We start from the raw sequence: 19,949 nt of genomic DNA, 5'->3' as shown, positions 1-19,949 counted from the left end.
CTCTCCGCCACTTCCGCTCCCGGCGCGTCCACCCAATGGGAGGGGCGGGCGGTGTTTTGGCGCCGAGCGCGAAGGGAGCGCGGAGCGCCGGGGCAGGCGGGGAGCGCGGCCCCCGCGGCGCAGAGAGCGCCTCCTGCCGGCGGGGCGGCCGCGCCGTGCCCTCCCGCCCGGCCCCGTGATGGCGGCCGTGCCTCAGAACAACCTGCGGGAGCAGCTGCAGCTCCACTCGGCCCGCGGGGCCCTCAACAAGCCGCCCCCGCCGCGGCACCGGCCGGCGTGAGTACCGCGGGGCCTCGGCGGGCGGGGGGTTACCGCGGGCGCGGGAGGCCGCCGGGGCGCTGACGGGGGCTCCTCTCTTCCCAGGGGCTTCACCTTCAAGAAGACCTCCCCGTCCGGCGCCGTGCCCAGGGAGCCGCGGGGCCTCCCCGCCGCCTCGGCGCTGAGGGACAAAGATGTCAACACCTCGCTGGCCGCGCTCGCCGCGTCCCTCCCTGCCGCCAAGAACAAGAAACTCCAAATCCAGGACTTCTTTAACGCGGCGCCCGGCGGAGGAGGCCCGCAGCCGGCCTGCGCCAGCCCGGCGCCTGCCGTCGCCTCAGAGGCGTCAAGAGCCCCCGCGCCCGCTGGGGAGCGGAGCCAGGGCCTGCGCCGTGCTCCTGCCTGCGGGGCCGCCCCCCGCCCTGCCGCCGGCCCCGTCGTCCTCGTTGAAGACGAGTGGGATGACATTGACGACTTCGATTTGTCGGGAATCGAGAAGAAGTATTGCGGGCCGCGGGTCCTGTTCCCCAAAGGGCAGCCGGCCGCCTGCAAGGCCTCCCAGAGGTCAGACTCCCGCCTGGATGAGCCGCCCGGTTCTTCCCCCGGGACCCCGGCGGGTCCCCGCGCCCACCCGCGCCCACCCGCGTCCCCGGTGGGCGACGAGGCGGGGCCTCGCAGCCGTGGCGCTTCGGAGCGCGGGGAGACCCCCGCGAAGGCTGAACAACGACCCTTGTCGCAGCAATCTCTGATCTGTCTGGAGGATTCGGCTCCCTGCAGCGATAGCAAGGCTGTGGATGAGGGCCTGTGGGAGAGCTTATCTGCTGATGTGATTTTGGACGATGACGGGGAAGAAGCTCAGCCAGGTAACGATTTATTTCAAAGCACCAGTGAGCTAGAAGAAAATATGCTCGGGTTTGCACACAGAAGGCTCGATTTTTCAGAAATCAGAGGGAGCTGCCTGCTCGTATCGGGCCAGCAGTCGTGGGTATGTGGATTTTGGAAATCCAGCTCGTGGAAGCGCAGGGCTGTAAATAGCGAAGCGTCGCCGCGGCAGAAGTAGCAGCACGTCGCGTGGTAGTATTGGAGTCGCAAGACTTCCCACACGGCACTCCCGCAATGAAGAGCAGTAATCTATAGGGATGTTATAGAATGAAGAAGCACTTGTAAAATTCATACAAGAGAGACGTAAAATCATCTTATGCTTAAACGTAATTATGAGAAATATTAAACCAGAAAAAGAGCTCTCTCTCGATTTAAAGCAAAACAAAACAGAAAAACTCCAACCCTCGATTTTGACCAAGAAGTTCATGACCATCGGTCAGAGTGAGTCCTTGGCAGCTCTGGATTCCTCTTAGCTTCTCTGTTTTATGTGCCTCGCCTGCTTTGTTTTGAAACTTTTAATCTTTATTTGTGAAACTGATGTGCTTGTGCAGCTTAGTAATATTGGACAGTGTTCTGTGATGCTGCCATTACATTAAATGGGAGAAGGGTTTGTGAACTGTATTCTTCTTAAGAATATTGTGTTACTTCCCCCCCTCTTTCTGTGAAATGAATTTTAATAGATTAAAGATATTGGCCTTTCTTAGTAGGATCTGTCATATAAGGCACTATACATGTAAATTTACCTTCTAATTCCAATACAGGGACCGTGCTAGTTGATGAGCCTACTCTTTTTTAAGCTAGTATTTCATATGACAGTGGTTTTCTGTAAAATCTCTTGTAGAAAAAGATGCCTCTTAAGTTTGAAGAAGCTATTTTGTTTTCTTTTGACAGGGGAAAGTAACTATAGGTAAGCTATATAAGTTTTTCACTTAGAAGGGGGTTTGTGGGGATTTTGTCTGTTTTTTAATGGGGGAGAAAAAGGGGACAGTTGTGTTTTGTTTTTTTTTTTTTTGTCCTTTAAAAGTCAGAAACTTTATTAAAGGAGTGTTTTGAAATCTGGCTAGTAATTTTTCCCTCTCTTCAGTTGCATTTTTGTTTATTGTTTACAGTGTTTTGTTCACGAGTTTTCAGTGTTGCCCAACAGTGTTAATGCACATCTCTTTCAGCTGCTGATGATAGAAGTGCTAATGAAGAAGGTGAGAGGCAGAAGCCAAGCAGCGGCAAGAAAAACAGCCCCCCAGAACTGGATGAGGTCGATATCGAGCCGTTTGCAGACACTGAGCTTGAAGAGGATGATTACTTGGATGTGGTTCCACCCTCCCCTGAAGAAGAACTGCCTTCCTTCTGGCCTTCTGAAAAAAAGAATAGGTAAAACAAAGTTCATTGATAAAACTGACTGTCTTTAGGATGATTTTTAAAAGGACCACAAAAGAAAAAGACATGAAACTAGTGCGTGTTAAAAAGTTACCGATTGGGTTGACTGTGCCTGTCCGTTGCTAGGCAGGTTAGCAGCTGACTGCTGCTATTAATGATTTATGAAATATTTTTTGGGTTATGGCCAATGTTTAAGGTGGCTTTTGCTTCAGAAAAAGCAGAGTTGTTTTCCGTTTCATAGTGGGAGGAAAAAGAGTTATTGAAGCAAGTCTCTACACGTTGGCACATGGGATGGGTGACAAGCGGCTCTGCTACCCGCATTTCAACTGGGTTTTTCAAAAATTTGTCTTTTACGCATCTTAAATGCTGTTATTCTAAAGATAAGTATATCTTATGGAAACGCACTGATTTACAGATATCTGTATTTTAATGACTTTTTCTTTTAATATTAGTAATATTTTTAAAGAATCTCCAGCTGGTGGAAGATCCGCCGCTAGCAGCGCCGAGTCTGAGCCTGGGAAGGTTGCCACAATGCAGCCGGTTGCTGCAAGTGATCCCAGTGCGGAGGATGCAGGTACGTGAAACGTTCTGAAATGTTATGCCTCAGATTTTGGGGACGGTTTGCAACTGCTTGTTCTCCTGCGTGTGCCGGGTAATCTGAGAGCAGTAACTAGCAGTGACTGACAGGGACAAGGAAGGAGGGGACCGAGTCTGCTGCGGGATGTTCGGGTGTTGTGCGTACGCTGTGTAGACTCGGGGGTGCTGTCAGATCCTGATGCCGGGTTTGTCCGCACCGGTCTGGGGTACGCACAGACCTCCTCTTCAGAATTCAAAGCACAGATCAGCCAAATCATTCCCGAAATCAGCTACAGCACAAAGACACGTCGGTGCAAGCTGGAGCTGTGTCAGTGCTTCCCCTTGATTCCCGCAGATGCTGGCTTTGGGAACTACTGAGCTAAAATGTTTCTGAGTTTCACTCGCAGAATGAAAAATTACTAAGTGTGGCACAACCTGGTTTTAGGGCTGCAGATCTTTCCTCTCAAGATCTATAAAACCATAGCTTATGGTACTGTTCTACAGTGCCATTTAAAATGTGTTTATAAACGCCCAGAGCAGCGTTTTTATGTTTATGTTTTAACAATGCTGTTCTGGAAATCAATTTAGTCAAGCTCCATCTTGTCACACCTTCGTGTACACGTAGCAAACTTCTGGTCGATCTGGACCGTTGGCTTGTTGCAAGAGGCTCCCCTCTGACCACCAGGTGATTCAGAGTTAGGCAGGCGTAGCAGAGGCCAGAGCTGTGTCCGAGGGATCACGCCCCCGGCAGCAGCGGTTCGGGGTCTGGTGCAGCCTGGGCACCTGGCAAGGATTTGCCCAGTTTGCCAAGACATTGGCAAAATCCGGGCAGTTTGCAGCCTTACTGAATTTGGAAGGGAAGGCCATGAGGTGACAAATGCTGACTTTCACGAGTGTGAGGTTTTCTACAGTACTTTCTAGACTAGAATGGCAACATAATATTTGGATAAAGTGTGTTTTAGTGTGTTTGGGGAGAGGTAACTTGAGATAAGCAAAGCATGTAAACCTGAGTGTTTTATTGGAAATTAGTTTGAAAGGACTGTGATGAGGGTTGAAAAATATATAGAGATGGATAATTAAAAGGCAAGGACAGAAATATGTAGACTAGCTGAGTCCGTGCACGCAGAAACAGCTTCTTTATGTCAATGGACTTTTAAAATATATATTGAAAGTAAAATATTTAGACTTACTTATTGTAATTTACTCTCTTTTGGGAGAGTGATATCATCTTGTTATATATTCTAATAAAAATCAGCATTACTGTATGCTAAAATACACTCCATCGAACAGATATGGGCTCGCATTTGGAACAGCAGCTCTACAGTGTCATGGATGATATCTGTAAGCTGGTAGATGCCATTCCGCTCCGTGAGCTTACGTCTCTGTCGTGTGCAAAAGAACTTCTGCAGCAGAGAGATCTCAGGTACACTTTAATAAGCAGCCTTCCGCATTTCCGTGCTCTTTGTGAAGTGGTGTCATGCCTGCAGGTGTCTCCATCACACTGAAAAGAAGATACAGAAGGGGTTTTTTAAAAGCTTAAAATTATTGACCAAATGAAATTTAAAAAATAAAAAAAACTGCTGGTAGTATTAACACTCCCAGTGTTCTGCCCAGAGAACGAATCCCGTTCCACGTGCAGTCTGAGGCGTAGGGAGCGCTGTATCTTTCCTCTGGAAGGTGACTGGCACCAGATGCTTCCGAAGCAGCAGGGTGGTGTGAGATAACCTGCTAGGTGCCACCCTGCTTTCCTGAAACCGGAGGCATTAATCTAATGTTCCCTCTGCGAGACTTGCTATCGCTGATGACAATGATTATGGCTTCTCCTAATGACCGTTGGGATCCACTTGTCTTTCAGCCTGATTATGGCTACTGCAGTCTCCTCCTTCAACTTCTGCATAATCTGGTGACGCGACACGTAGGAAAAGTATTGAGATCTGGGGTTTTGTTTTGGTTTTCTGCTGGACTGGGACTATGTGCTTTTTCTGAATGTTCTCCGTAAAAGTAATTTATTCTATTTCCCCTGATTACTGTAGTCAGACATAGTCTTTAGAAAGTACATAAAACTATAATTTGGTTCAAACATATTTTTACTTTTTTAACTCAAGGTCTGGGCCTCTGAGGTTTGGTGGTTTTGTTTTTTTACACTCTACCTTGCCTGGACCAGTTCCTGACTATTAGGGATTCTTTTATTTTTATGGCTGCAGAGGAGATGCAGTAATTTTGTAATTATTTTGTTCAGCTGAGTTCTGGGGTTACTCTTTCTTCCCTACATTTGTTTGAAACATTTTTAAAATACAGTGACACAGGATACGATGTAACCACCATATGTTAACATTTTTAATAGGAGACAAAACTGTTTAATGCTGTTGTAGAACTTGGTAAATCATTGCTTGTGACTAAATTTTTTTCCCCTCCCTTCCCTTGACATCTCTCCCAGGAGGAAACTGCTAGCTGATCCTGTCACTTCGAGCAACACTTTTGCTAGAAACTGGAAGGCGTGTGCGGAGCGGGGCCCTCTCGCGCGTCCTGCTGCTGCGCTGTGTTCTGGCCCCAGCTGGGGCTTCAGGTCCGACCGAAACTCACCAAACCCCACGTCCCCCCCGTCTGTGCTTCCTGGGACTGTTAATTCAAGCAATTTTTCTACCAAAAAAAATCAAACCTTGTATACCTCATATGCTTCAAGGCAAAGTATTGAGCAGATCACCTGCCTGGAAACTACAGCTCTGCCTTCTTCCAAGGTGAATGGCAAAGACGGGGCTTCCCTCAGCCTCCACTCGGAGACGTCCTTCGATGGCAGCTGGTGTGAACAACCAGGGGTGAGAAACAGTCATCTGCTGGAGCGGCCTCAGGCAAGCACAGCTCTGAAAGGGCAGAGCAAAGCTCCCGCTGGCGTTCCTGCAGAAGACAGTTTAGCTATAAATGATACGGACTTTGACCTTGATCAGTTTGATATTGATGATTTTGACGAGGGCTGGGAGAATTCGGTGAGTGTTTCAGCACCTGAGCCGCCCCCTGCGCCGCTGTACCAGCCTGTCAGGGAAGGGCCACCCGCCAAATCGCTCTTGTCGAAGATAATGTCCAGAGCCAAAGGATCTGCTGCTGTACCAAGTCCTGCTGCTCCGAAATCCAACTTCCTGGAGGCAACAAAGAACCGTTCAGGTGAATTATGATCATTAGGGTTACTGTCTTTTTTCCCTTTTTAGATTTTTATTTACTTATTTTTAAACCTAAGGCCAAGTAGCTTGCTGTAGATCACATCAATACCTTTTGTTTCTGTGGAAATTTCTTCTGGCTTCTCTTTGCAAAGTCATCTTCTGGTTTTTGTTTAATCTCCAAGTGACGCCAAGCTTCTTGAATGTTTATTTGCAAGGCAGGTTGCAGGCTGCTGGGAAGATGAAGCTGCTAAAACTGGAAACTAGAATGTTTCTGGGTTTTAATTTAACAACAATGCCACAGTGGTTAATTCAAAGCTGTACGACAGTTGTAGTTGTTTATGCAAAATGTTCAAAAATGGGCACTTGTTGAAGCAAACCCCATCCCTCTGGGGCACAGGGGTGGTCAGTGGTGTTTGTGGTTACTGTAGGATGGGTCGGTAAAGGGGGCGGTGAAAATGTTAACCTGTTTAATCAGCCGCTCTGTCACGGATTCAGCCAGCACCTACTGTCAGGCACCCACGGACGGGGAGCCCAGTCGTAGCTGTTTGTGACGGGGGTGAGGTTTGTCAGCGTAAGACTATGCATTTTATACAGTCAGGGGTAAGAAGCTTGTTTCCCGAGATTTGCATATAATCAAAATTCGCATTTTAGCTGGTCTTAAACTCTAGATGAATGCAGTCTATTTTTAGTAAGTCATTATTTGAGTGTAGAAGACTTAAACGGTTGAAGTGGTGGCTGAGCCATCTGTTATAGCGAAGCAGTTTCATGTTGCAAGAGGGGTAGCACAACTTGATAGTGTAACTTACTGTAAGTGCATTTTCTTTGTCTACTAGATCCGCTGGCTAATAACCCTGCGCTAGAACGTTTCAGGGGTATGAAATTTTCCCATTCTGAAGAAATGATGAATATATTTCACAAAAAGTTTGGTTTGCACTATTTTCGGACAAATCAGCTGGAGGCCATCAATGCTGCTCTTCTGGGTGAAGACTGTTTCATCTTAATGCCCACTGGTACGTATCGCCAAACGCCACGCAGCGGCAGGCTTTTGAGGTCTGGCACGCGCTTGAGAAATAACAACCTGAAGCACCTTTGGCAAGGCCTGTGACAAACTTTTCACCTTCTGTGCCTTTGTGGAGGCGGATAAATTGCGCTGCTGGAATGCTGTGGCTGCAGGATATCTGGGATTTTGTTTGCACTGTGGTATTTTGAATGAGGCGATTGAATTTCTGCCTTCCGTAAGATTTCACGTAACTCTTCCTTATCCTGCAGGGTCATATTAAAGGCAGTCATTGGTAAAAGTTAATTGTTTCAGAAAGTGCTGTGAAATGAGAAGTAAGAAGTAGGCCTCCTCTCTTCTGCTTTTCCACACTGTCTCCCCTTCCTTTCGGTATCTTACACTCGTGTTCTGTTTCATCCTTACAGGTGGTGGTAAAAGCTTGTGCTACCAGTTACCAGCGTGTGTCTCTGCTGGAGTCACTATTGTTATCTCTCCACTGAGGTCGCTGATAATAGATCAAGTTCAGAAGCTGAAGACTTTAGACGTAAGTTCAAACAGCTCACTTTATTTAGCTTAACTCCAGATAAGTGAATTAGAAATCTGAAATTTTACAGTAATTCTTATGTCTCTCAAATATAAAATGCAAAAATTGATTAGATGGAAACTGTAGAAGGCACACTAAGTTGTCTAGGAAGAACTAAGTTAGATGAAAGAGTATCTTGGCAGTCTGACCACTGAATTTATCGGTGCTTGTGTGTATTCGTTATTGGAGCTTAGCTTTCGAGTACGGGTGCCCGATTCTTAGATTCTGACACCTAAATAGGAGAAGTCTGGCTTTGTAGCAGAAACAAGCACTGACGATTCCTGAGCTCGGAGGGTTCTGGTGGCGCTAAGCATTTCTGGGAAAGTAACACACTGAGAGAAGAAATGCAAGCGCAGAGGATGGGTGTTCCTAAGGCTGATCGCTTATGAACTGCTTCTGCCTCAGCCAAGTGTCCGTTTCATCCTTAGTGTATTATTGAGAGATCAGGGAACCAATGGCGGAGAACACGTTTTAGGGCAGGAATAGAGAGATGTTTTGGGGTACGAGACAAAAGCGATTATGATGCACGGTTTTGAAGCGCAGGCAAATCCTTCTCTCGGTTTTTGATAGTGTAACTAGACACGGCCCTTGAATGGTTGTCTGCCCCTTAGTGCCAGCTGCACAATGCTGCGTGTTGGCCACGCTCTTTGCCCCTTCGTGCGTTGTGGGGTGCCGGGGCTGTAAAAGCCAGTTAAACTGGCTCTGAGACTCCCGGGGATTTGTAGCTGCAGAAGGAATTTCCTCTGCAGAGCTGCAGCTGCCTCTTGCGAGAGGAAGAGGAGACAGGCAGGCAGAATTGGCTCTGTTGGTGTGACCTGTTCTTGCGCCACATTTGTCCTTAGGATCTAATTCCTTTGTTACTATTCAGCATGTATAGTAAGTGATGCTTTCAAATTTACTGTTAAAATGCTGCTCCAAGTTGTATTCAACCTCTTCTGATGCAATGCTGTTCTGTTATGGAGGGTGTTATCATGGTTTTGTGCTTCTTGGGAACCTCGTTTCTTAGCCTAAGAACTCCGTTTTCTCAGTTTAATCTCAAACTTGCAGCATATTGAGCAATAAACAAACATCTCGTCTGTTTTCTGTACTGGGAAGAGAGTTCAAAGAAAGCAGACAAATCCCCCAAGTCAGCTATTGGTCTGTTGGTAGAATTGGGAGCAGAAGAATAGAATTTGGCTTATAGTCTGTGGTGTTATCATTAGAAAAATTCTGCGATGCCTACAGTACAGTGGGGGTTCAAATGTTATCTATAATTACACAAAGAAGCATTGAAAACGTTATATTCGCTGAGGAGAGTAAATGCATTCACTTTTTTATCTGGTTTATAACTGATGTAGGACTATATTTGGAGAAGCTTCTGTTTTGCACATATTATTTTTGCATTTAATTTTTTTTTTTAAATATAGATTGCTGCAACCTATCTGACCGGTGATAGAACAGATGCTGATGCTTCAAAAATATATATGCAGCTGTCAAAAAAAGATCCTGTAATAAAGCTTCTGTATGTTACCCCTGAGAAGGTTAGTATTTAATTTGAATTATAAAATCATGGAGGCAACAAGTAGCAAGTGGGTTACTATGAAGTATTAAAGGGGAAACACTGAATTTAGAGTAGGCTTCTGGGGAAAAAATCGTTAAATATTTTCTAGACAATTCAGGAGGACTCTGTACAGATGTAACTAATTTCAGTCGGTAATTAACTAAGAATGAGAAGTGAGTATGTCTGTACAATTTAAATTCCTAAAACAAAAACCCCGTGCCCATCCATTTCAATCTGTCTTACTACATATTAGTGGCTAATTGCTGTCAAGTAGCTATTAAAATTTAGATGATTATGAATAGGATAATACAGGGAAAAAATATGTAACTGTCAAGGTAATAGGTGATTGCCAAAAGTTTGCCTTGTACTTAATTACATGCTGCCTTTACAAGTGATATTCCGCAAGAGCTGCGTAAGAGGGGACTGTTTAGTGCACTGATTACATATCTTTCTTCAGCACTGTCTTTCCCTGTCTTATGTGACATAAGTCGTTTAAACTTACTTGGTCGTAGGACCTCTGGCCAGGTGATCCTAGAACCTGTGGTAATCCCTCGGCAGCAGCTTCGTTGCCAGGTAAAATGAAGCTGCTTGCCGTCTTCTTCAGGCCAGTGCGGTCGAGATTAACTTTGCCGTACAGAGCAACTGCCTCTGTGTTCTTAGTCGGGTGGGGTGACGCTTTGCTCTTTGCTTTCTGACGCCACCGGTGGATGTGTACCTAGGTCTGTGCAAGCAGCCGACTGATGTCAGCCCTGGAAAATCTCTACGACAGGAAACTCCTCGCGCGTTTTGTCATTGATGAGGCGCACTGTGTCAGCCAGGTAAAAACCCTGCGTTGTTTCTCAAAATGGCAGAACACTTGGTTGGAACCTCTTAGTTACACTTAAATTTGGTTTTTAAACCAGTGGGGTCACGATTTTCGACAAGACTACAAACGACTGAACATGCTCCGCAAGAAGTTTCGCGCTGTTCCTATGATGGCTCTTACTGCCACTGCTAACCCCAGAGTACAGAAGGATATTCAGAATCAGCTTGAGATGCTAAAACCACAAGTGTAAGTTGCTCAGCAGTTTCCTGAAACGCTTTGTTTGTGCCACAGAAATTTTGAGCGGAAGACTTGGTAAAGTAAGAAAAGCACTCCAGGTCCATCTGAAATACCGATGTTGTTATATCTGACTAAATGAGAACGTGCGCATGGAATTAATGGGAGTTAAATGCAAAATATTGAAGTCAGAAGAAAGAAAAATTGCCAAACTCCTTCCTTAATCATGCGAGGAACTGTTTAATAGAAAATAACATCAGGAGATTTTCTGTGTCACTGACAAAATACGCAAGTTGTATTTTAGGGTGCTTTTCATCAGAATGCTGGAAAACTGCAAAAGTTGGAAGTGTTTCTTTCAATTGGCTTTGGCAGTAACCTAGGTAATGAGGTACCGCTGGGCCTGGATGCTACTCTAGCGTTTTCATTGTATGCGATGGAAGAAGAAAGCATTCTGTTTTGCTGAATTTCTTATTATAGAAATGTGTTTTAGGGTAGGAGGAGGGAGGTGACACTACATTTTGCAAATTTGATCGGCTGAATGTGGACGCAAGCATTCAAAAGGAAAATGAAGGCGAGGCAAATCACTGTGTGCGTGTTTGGTTTATGGGCATTTCTTCCTTCTACATAGTGCCTTGTAGCTTCGTTTTTTTTTCACAGACACAGGAAAAATGCAGGAAATTTAGAGCTAAAGTGGGTGCTGTGAGCCTCTGTGGGCATAGTGGAACAATAGTTCCTTTGCAGATAATACAGAACGAGCGGTAGTTAGTTGAATTCGGGACATTCCAGTCAATACCTGGCTTGCTGAAAGGATTACTGCACCCGTAAAGCTGACAAGCACCCATGAACTGTCATGTTTCAGGTTTACAATGAGCTTCAACCGGCATAACTTGAAATATGACGTATTGCCCAAGAAGCCAAAGAAGGTGGCAATGGATTGCTTGGAATGGATTAAAAAATACCATCCGCGTGAGTACCGAGCAGCATAGTGTGCTTGCAGGCATTTTTATGAACTACTGTTTAAGGCAGGAAAAGCTGTTATGATACTGTGAAAAATCGCTAACTTGTGCCTTCTGGAAGCGACCAATATATTGACAAGAAAAACAAGTCGAGGGCAAAATGGTATTGATAATGGGAATCAGACTGATGGGCATCCTAAAGGTCAGAGGTCATGTTAAGATGGAAAAGTAACTTATGGTAATGCTCTTGAGTAATCTTTCAGAAGGTTGCCAGACCTTTAATACTCTAAGGACACGATGCTAAAGGTCATCTAATATCCATACTGTTTTAATTGTTTAACTCTGTTGGCCTGCTTATCTGTAGTTCCCCTTGAAGGTCTCTTCAGAGATCCTTGTCTTTCTAGGCTCTCTTTTGAAGTCCTGCAGCTCCTGCTGCTGGAAGCTCCCTTCGTAGCTCCTCTAGTGCTGTAACCTAGTTAATCATTGACTAAACTGCTCTAGCTCTTGAGAGAAGGCAGAGAAGGCCCTGGGGGTGCTGGCTGACAGTCGGCTGAGCATGAGCCAGCAGTGCCCAGGTGGCCAAGGGGGCCACCAGCCCCTGGGCTTATGTCAGCACTGGTGTGGCCAGCAGGAGCCGGGCAGGGATGGGGCCCCTGTGCTCGGCCCTGGGGAGGCCCCACCTCGAATGCTGGGCTCAGGTTTGGGCCCCTTGGGACAAGAAGGGCCTGGAGGGGCTGGAGCGTGTCCAGAGAAGGGCAGCGGGGCTGGGGCAGGGTCTGGAGCACAAGTGTGCTGGGGGGCGGCTGAGGGGGCTGGGGGGGTTTAGCCTGGAGAAGAGGGGGCTGAGGGGAGCCCTTCTCGCTCTCTGCAGCTGCCTGAGAGGGGCTGGAGTGAGGGGGGGGGTTGGTCTCTTCTCCCAAGTCACCAGTGACAGGATGAGAGGAAACGGCCTCAAGCTGCATCAGGGGAGGGTTAGATGGGATATTAGAGGAAAATTCTTCACTGCAAGAGTGGCCAGGCCTTGGACCAGGCTGCCCAGAGAGGTGGGGGAGTCACCATCCCTGGGGGGGTTCAAACACCGTGTAGACGTGGCACTTCGGGGCATGGTTGAGGAGACACAGTAGTGTTGGGCTGACGGTTGGACTTGATGATCCTGGAGGTCTTTTCCAACCTTAATGATTCTATGATTTATGTAGTTCTGTATTCATGTATTTTAAATCCTACGGTTGCACAGTACTGAGCAGGAAAACTTTTCTTGATTCCACCTTACCAAAAACCAGGAAATCGGGTGAGGAGAGGCTAACAAAAACATCTGATATTAATAAAATTTCTTTATTATTGCATTACACTTACTAACTTCTCCCTATTGGAATAAATGTATTTGCTTGACAGGTATGACCATTAAGCAAGTGAAAGGAAATTAAGCTGTATTGTAGCACAAATCTTTTTTTTATGTATTTGCAGATGACTCTGGAATAATTTATTGCCTTTCACGTCATGAATGTGACACAACAGCGGCTATTCTGCAGAAGGAAGGTCTTGCTGCACTTGCCTATCATGCTGGCCTCACTGACTCCAACAGAGATCTCGTACAAAAGAAGTGGATCAATCAGGAAGGATGCCAGGTAAGGGAAAAGCAACTGGGGGCGGGGGGAAGAGAACAGAATTTTGAGCACTTTTATCCCTCTTGGCCTAGTAAATGAAAGCGAGGTTGTGTAATGTTACGGCCGAGCTGGATGCAGTTATTTAATATATAGAACAGATCTGAACAGATCTGCCAAAACACATGAGCCATTTTTTTACTGGGAGCTTTACTAATCAAAGACCGCAGCACTGCGCCAAGGTGTGGTACTCCAGGAGGGAGGACCTGAGCAGCACGGGGCTTCTGAAACTGCTCTAGGCACACTGCTGAACTGTATACTGAGACTCAGATTTGGAGGTTTCCCTTTGTCTGGAATAGCTCTTCTGAAAAGAGAGGTGGTTTTTGCTATTTCGTACTCGCCTTGCAGTGCGACAACTGAAATTCTAGGTTCTGCGCAGTTCTGTAATCCTGATCGCCTGTCTGTTTTCGGTGCAGAGTGCTGCATGAAACTTCCATAACTCCATGTAACAAATTACTATTTCCTTCCCAGGTTATATGTGCAACGATTGCCTTTGGAATGGGAATTGATAAACCCGACGTACGCTACGTTATCCATGCTTCCCTCCCTAAATCTATAGAAGGTTACTATCAAGAGTCTGGCAGAGCTGGACGAGATGGCGAAATGTCTCACTGTCTGCTCTTCTACAGCTACAGCGATGTAACCAGACTTAGGAGGCTGATACTAAGTGAGTTCTCGTGTTTGTAACTCGATGGAGACGGCACTGAAGAAGTCACTAGTCTCTGTTTCATTTAGATGGGGTTATTTTCTCATTTGGAAGTGCCATATGTAGTGTGGCATTGGGGAGGTGGGAGAACTGTGCATCTTTACCTGCGTGGTTTTCTGTAATGAGAGATTTCTGTCACTTGTACTTAATCTTAGTCAAAACCATTTAGCTTCGTACATATCCATCTCTCGATTCTTGTCATTCTAGACTTATTTCCCTTCTCCATTTTTTAAAACTTTAGAGGTAGAAGCTGTCCTAGGTAATTTCCATACTAACCTACTCATCTTTTTTTTTTTAAGCAAAAAAAAAATTGTGTTTTGTCTGTCTGATACTATACACAAATGCAGAGGTGCAGATTTAACAAATACAATTGAAATTATTGCGTTTCAGTGGAGAAAGATGGAAACAGTCACACAAGACAGACCCACTTTAACAACCTGTACAGTATGGTTCACTACTGTGAGAATGTAGTTGACTGCCGGAGGATTCAGCTTCTGGCCTACTTTGGGGAAGCTAATTTTAATCCCAACTTCTGTAAAGATCACCCAGAAGTAACTTGCGATAACTGCAGTAGAAAGAAGGTAAAAATCATAGCTCTTTTTTATAGCATTGTGGAACTGATTTTGCATTTAGCTGCATTGAAAGACGGTTGTGTGAGATTTGGGGAGGTAGAAGGAGCAAACCAGTGAGATGCCTTGTATTTTTGTGGTGCTAGATGCTTCCAGTTATTTCCAGGGTTTAACCTAGAGTAGAATTCCACAGGCTGTCCATGGGCTTACGATGCTCCTGTTTCCGTCAGAGGAGGACTAGAGGTGTCTCGGCTCAGTCCCAATAGGAGGCAGGAGCTAATATGAGATCCACTGGAATGGCTCTGGGGAAATCCCTTCAGCTGCCTGTTCTGATGTTTCAAGGCAGCTTTGTGCTGCCAGAGCAGCACGATTGCCGCGCTGGGAGGAGCACGCTGCTTGAGGTGGGCCAAAGATTAGGGTTTGTGCATCAAGGATTGAAGCAAACTTGTTAGTGGCATGAGCAGGAGTAGCAGAGAAGATAGCTGTTGAAGCAGATGGGGAAGGGTTGCTGATCTCTATGAACCTGATCAGTTTTATACCTGATGGTATTGCTTCTCAGTCCCGTGCTTGAAGCATTACCTTACATAGCTGTGATTGTAACAAAATTTGACTAGAATAATGCATGTTCAGCCCAGTCTTCTCATTTTAGTGCCTATTGGAAGTGTAAGTTCCAGTGCATGGCAGCAGAATAATTATGGGAATGGTTTCCAAACAACCTGCCCTGATTAGCAGTATTCACGCAGTGATCTTGCAGCTCACCCTATAGAATTAACACAACAGAGATGCTATACGCTCAGTTTGTAGGTATCGTTGCGTTTTCCGGAGCGTTTTCAAATCCAAAATTCCCGTGACTACAGTGCATCGCTGTAGGTGTGCTACCTGGAAAATCACTATTTCTCCGTTTGGAACAAAATTTAATTCATGACTGGAAAAAGCTCGATAATGAAAACCAAGGTTGTCAGTAACAACTTGCGATAGGACAGAACCGCGTAACGCTGTTCCCTAATCAAGTCTATTTTAATAGGATTACAAATCAAGAAATGTAACAGATGAAGTGAAGAGCATTGTAAGGTTTGTACAAGAGTATTGCGGACAAATGGGACGAACGAATGCAAAGAGAAATACAGGTTCTGGAAGATACACGTTGAATATGATGGTAGACATTTTCTTAGGTAAGTGCTGTTCTTCCAGAAAAAACACCTAAATAGCCTCGGTGCATAAATTTCTGACTAAGTACCAGGAGGTCTGTGCGATGCCACCAGTGGGTCAGACAAAGACTTCTGCAAAATTATTCTTCCCAGGAATCTCTTGGTGGCAAACGATCCAAAAGAAAGGAGATGAAAGCTTTAATCCATTTCAGGTTGCCATAGCAATAATATTAGTTTTCTGGTGGTGCTTGGAGTTCCAGGTGCTTAAATGAGTGTTTTCACGTGCATAGCCTATGGAATACCTTGGGGAATCCTCCACAGGTCTGTAAATACGTACGTAGGCTTTCAATCGCAGGCTAATCCTGTGACTTCTGTTGCACAGGTTCCAAGAGTGCGAAGATTCAGTCTGGAATATTTGGGAAGGGAGCTGCCTACTCGAGGCATAATGTTGAAAGGCTGTTTAGAAAACTGGTCTTGGACAAGATCCTGGACGAAGACTTGTATATCACAGCCAATGACCAGGCGGTAGCATATGTAATTCTAGGAGAGAAAGCTCAGGCTGTGCTAAACGGGTCACTACAGGTGCGTAACAGTTAATTTTGGTTTTCTCCAATGTATTGTTCTAGGGGACGTGCTGCAGTTCTTATGTAGCCTAGCCCCTAGGATAGTTTGAGCACAGTCTGCCTACCAGCTGAAGTACAGGAACTAATCCTGGGTCGATGCAGGGAACAGAACCCAACAAGCACGATTTCTAGTCCAGTATTCTAACAATAACGTCGTGAGGGAAAAGGTGAGTTTGAGATGGTTGGAGAGAATTAAAAATTTTTCTTCTCCCCCCATCCATCTGATTCCAGCTTGACAAGAAAGGAAAGTTTTATGACCAACACAGAAAAAGCCAGCTAGGAAGAAAAGGAGGAAGAGTGCTACCTTCTCCTGCATTTTCTGCTCTATTTTTTCCCAGTCATTGGTGAGCTCTGATGGAAAATGCACTTCAAGGTCATGGAACCGGTCCCAGAATTGCTTGAGGCAACGTCTCCTCTGCATTAGTGCTGTGTTTGGAGAAGAGCAGAGCCCTCAGCATCAGACCTAGTGACCTCTGTTTAAAGCTAGCTGTAAATTGGGTTCTCAGGACTTTTTCCCTGTGTTGTGTACACTCTGCTAGTTCTTTATAGGAGAAACTTAGGGGCAGTTGAGTAGCCTGTTTAAAAGAAGAAAAAAGCCACCCAAAACAAAAATAATAAAGAAAAACCCAAAAGAAAACAATTCAAAGCATGTATACTGGGTAAATAGATTTTTTTTTTTTTGGTCTGTCAAAGAATACTTTTGATGTCCTTCACTGTTTTCCTGTGTTACCAATCAATCTTCTAATGGGGGCTCTGCAGAAGCTCCCCTGACAGAAGTTACTGACTGGTTTGTGTTAACAGGTGGAGTTTCATGAAACGGAAAGCGCCAGTGCCATCAGAAAGCAGAGGGCTTCCGTGGCAAAAATGTCACAGCGGGAAGAGATGGTTAAAAAGTGCCTCGGGGAACTCACAGACACGTGCAAAATGCTTGGGAAAGCCTTTGATGTGCATTACTTCAATATTTTCAGTACTTCAACTCTAAAGAAAATAGCAGGTAATGCCAGTTTTTCATTTCTCGGAACCTCTGCTGGGGGTAGACTGCGTGTCAGCTGCAGCCTTTTCTGACAAAATCCCCAGTTTCTAACATTCAGTGAGAACAGGTTTACATTATACGTAACTGGGTGAGTCCTGTGGAAGTGTCTGGCACGGCGCAGGTCCCTTGGAGCTGCAGTTTATGCTGTGGCAGTCCTGCTGCGTCAGCATAAGAGCCGCCAAACAAACTTTGAAGCACTTTCAGGGAAAAGTTCTGGACTAGTTCTTGTGCTAACGAACTAGAGGCAGATCTGCTAGACCAAAGGCTTACTTCCTAAAGGACTAATGTGTAGGGTGGCACTAAAAGGAATTAATATCCTCCAGAACACTCTACCGTGATCTGTCATATAAAAAATGTTTGTTTGACATGTCTAATTGGTACTTTGTTACGCTACAGAAACCTTGTCGTCTGATGTGGAGGTCTTACTGCAGATTGATGGTGTCACAGAAGACAAACTGGAAAAATACGGTGCAGAAATAATTCAAGTGATGGATAAGTACTCTGAATGGACCGTGCCAGGTTCGGTATACTTTGTACCCAAGGGTTTGCTTTCCTGTTCAGTACCCTTCTCTGCTCCCCTAGCAGAAGTTTCACTCAAAAGTTACCTTGTTTTAAATACAAATAATGAATTCTTGCAGTTTAACAATTACAAAAAGGGAGCAATTGCGCACTTTCAGAACATACAAAGCTCTTTGCCGTGTTCTCCAGAGACTAAAAAACAAAAATGAGGACTAAGCAGGCCGCTCTGCTCCCAACCTATTAGTTATTGGGGTTTATGTAATATGCTTAGTTATAATGGAATTCTGACCTTAAGGTTAAAGGTCTTGCACCTCCTGCATATTTTTACACCTGCATTTACTGTGTATGGGGTAATGTTGTAGCCTGCCAGATAATCAATAACGACTACCTTTTAGTTTTCATAGTAATCAAAGTCAGCAAGTTCAGGCCTTCACTGACTAGCCCCATGTCAAATGTGAACAGCTTCCAAAGCTAGGCATAAATAACGCTCTCTGGTCACAATGGCAGTATTTTACAATGCCTCTGCACAGCTCTCGCCTCATATACAAAGTTCAGCTCAGTGGAGAGTTGAGCCCCGAGACTAGTAAACCTGGTAATGTCACGTGAGCGTAGCACGTGGGCTGTGTTGTCATTAGAATATTTCTTGCAGCTAGGCTATCAGATCTGGCATTGGGGCTTGCGATTCTAAAGCGACTCGCGCTTACTTTTAAGGAGGTTTTGCTTTCTTTCACTGCAATGTGAGTAAATGCACAGCTACAAACCTGATTTTTTTAAGTATTGTAATCTACTGCCTGTGCAAAGAATCACGTCCGTCTTGATCGTGCCTGATTGAGAAGGAGCTCTCAGCTCTCTGAGCCTTTCAGTCTCTTGATGCTGTTTTTAAATACACGTGCCATATTTGACTGTAGTATTTATGGTATATTCCATAATTCTTTCCAGCTGACATGGGGAAGGGAGTGTAAAGGCAGAAAGCCCAGTGTTACCAAAATAGTTTAGACAAGAAGCCAAGCAAATAGGACTGCCCGGTATTCTTTTGTGTCATGAGCTAAAGCAAGGGCAGAAGGCAGTTTTGGTTTATGCCAACTCTGTAGCACCGTTAGCTGAGCCTGGAGCATCGCCGGGATGAAGGTGGTGCAAAGGAGGCTTTGAACAGCAAGGACGGAAGTGTTGGTACAGTCGGTGTGTTCTGGCCGGCCCAGGCAATGTCTTCATTTTGTTATGTTTTCAATCCCTGTCTATCTGTAGAAGATGCTGCCTGCCCAAGCATGGAGACAGCTACGGGGAGCGCTGGCACACCAGGGAGTGATGAGGAAGCAGAAGATACAGTTACAACCTCAAACTATTTTTGCAATAATGCAAACCAAAAAAAGAGGAGGAAAAGGCCACCCAACTTCAGAGAATCAAAGAGGAAAAAGATTTATAATGGTGGCAGCCAGCAGTTTCATCCCAAAGGGTACGTTGCTTGTGGTCGTTTGTAACTTCTCTTTGTCCAGAACAGCATGCTGACGACCCCAGAATTGCACTTCATCCGACTGCATTTTCTTGAGTAAGCATGGGCTTTAAGATTGGCACTAAAATTATCCAGGCACCTGGTAACAACTGCTCTACTTCTTGTTTTCTAGCATTTTCTGCTTAGCAAGCTCCTGGTGAGGAAGGACATTTAACAATTGTCTTTGTTTCTCGCTCTTGACTGCCGCAAGCTAAGTAGTGACGCTACGTTTCTGTGTGCTGCCATAACCGTTATTAGCAGGCTGGCTGGATTCCGTGCTTGGAAACACAGAGGCGGCTTGAAACTTCAAAGATTCGATGGAATATTTGAACTTCAGTTCCCAGTCCTTTGTTAATTCAGAACCTCTCCCTCCCGGTCGTACCATACGAGGCAACGCCTGCATTGAGACCGTGGCGTTTGGATCCACAAGTCTGGCTGGTCTTGGGCTTCTAGGGCAGGTCTACCACCAAACTATCACTGGGTGATGAAGGAGCCAGGCTGGGCCTTATCCGTTGAGTCAATGACCTTATTTTTTAGCAGTTCGTGTAGCTCTTGGTCTGATAACTCAAGTACTGGCAGTTTGTGCTGAAGGTCTGTGCTTCAAAACAAGACGATGAATCAGTGCTGAAAGGGAATGAAAGAAAAAAGAGAAATGGTTGAAGAAATTCTGCCCTCCCCAACCCCTCTTTAAAAATGGGGGGGATGACATCAGAAAACTTGAGCAACAAGTTCTGATTTGGGTTTTATAGTCATGCCTTTTCCGTGTTTGCTGTGCTCGTAGCTTGCCTTGCACAAAAAGGAAGTAAATTAAAGTAGCCAGTACCGTGGTACGGTCAGGTTA

The 19,949-nt window shown here is 45.4% G+C and overlaps 1 protein-coding gene and 1 long non-coding RNA gene across 3 annotated transcripts in view; one reads left to right on the top strand and one right to left on the bottom strand.

Moving 5' to 3' along the window:
* The first annotated feature begins 33 nt into the window (after window positions 1-33).
* The window catches only part of BLM (BLM RecQ like helicase), a 21,549-nt gene continuing 1,633 nt past the window's right edge, over window positions 34-19,949 (top strand). The window contains exons 1-20 of one of the 2 annotated variants that reach the window (XM_075100872.1): window positions 34-276; window positions 364-1,121; window positions 2,307-2,508; window positions 2,967-3,088; window positions 4,381-4,513; window positions 5,528-6,249; window positions 7,079-7,255; window positions 7,668-7,786; window positions 9,232-9,345; window positions 10,085-10,183; window positions 10,268-10,416; window positions 11,264-11,370; window positions 12,825-12,985; window positions 13,493-13,688; window positions 14,118-14,308; window positions 15,321-15,468; window positions 15,827-16,026; window positions 16,869-17,061; window positions 17,497-17,619; window positions 18,865-19,072. In XM_075100872.1, coding sequence (XP_074956973.1) covers window positions 179-276; window positions 364-1,121; window positions 2,307-2,508; window positions 2,967-3,088; window positions 4,381-4,513; window positions 5,528-6,249; window positions 7,079-7,255; window positions 7,668-7,786; window positions 9,232-9,345; window positions 10,085-10,183; window positions 10,268-10,416; window positions 11,264-11,370; window positions 12,825-12,985; window positions 13,493-13,688; window positions 14,118-14,308; window positions 15,321-15,468; window positions 15,827-16,026; window positions 16,869-17,061; window positions 17,497-17,619; window positions 18,865-19,072 — 4,220 coding nt within the window. In that variant the 5' untranslated portion in view covers window positions 34-178. The remainder of the gene's footprint in view (window positions 277-363; window positions 1,122-2,306; window positions 2,509-2,966; window positions 3,089-4,380; window positions 4,514-5,527; window positions 6,250-7,078; window positions 7,256-7,667; window positions 7,787-9,231; window positions 9,346-10,084; window positions 10,184-10,267; window positions 10,417-11,263; window positions 11,371-12,824; window positions 12,986-13,492; window positions 13,689-14,117; window positions 14,309-15,320; window positions 15,469-15,826; window positions 16,027-16,868; window positions 17,062-17,496; window positions 17,620-18,864; window positions 19,073-19,949) is intronic. The other variant, XM_075100873.1, reaches the window with a different exon arrangement.
* Window positions 15,825-19,949, bottom strand: part of LOC142060550 (uncharacterized) — a 6,919-nt gene continuing 2,794 nt past the window's right edge. Inside the window, exon 2 of the long non-coding RNA XR_012661796.1 lies at window positions 15,825-19,732. This is a non-coding gene — a long non-coding RNA (uncharacterized LOC142060550). The remainder of the gene's footprint in view (window positions 19,733-19,949) is intronic.

This window comes from Phalacrocorax aristotelis, chromosome 7 (assembly GCF_949628215.1).
Source record: "Phalacrocorax aristotelis chromosome 7, bGulAri2.1, whole genome shotgun sequence".
Classification (NCBI taxonomy): Eukaryota; Metazoa; Chordata; class Aves; order Suliformes; family Phalacrocoracidae; genus Phalacrocorax; species Phalacrocorax aristotelis.
The sequence above is the reverse complement of the archived record's forward strand: the minus strand, read 5'-3'. Positions and strand labels throughout refer to the sequence as shown.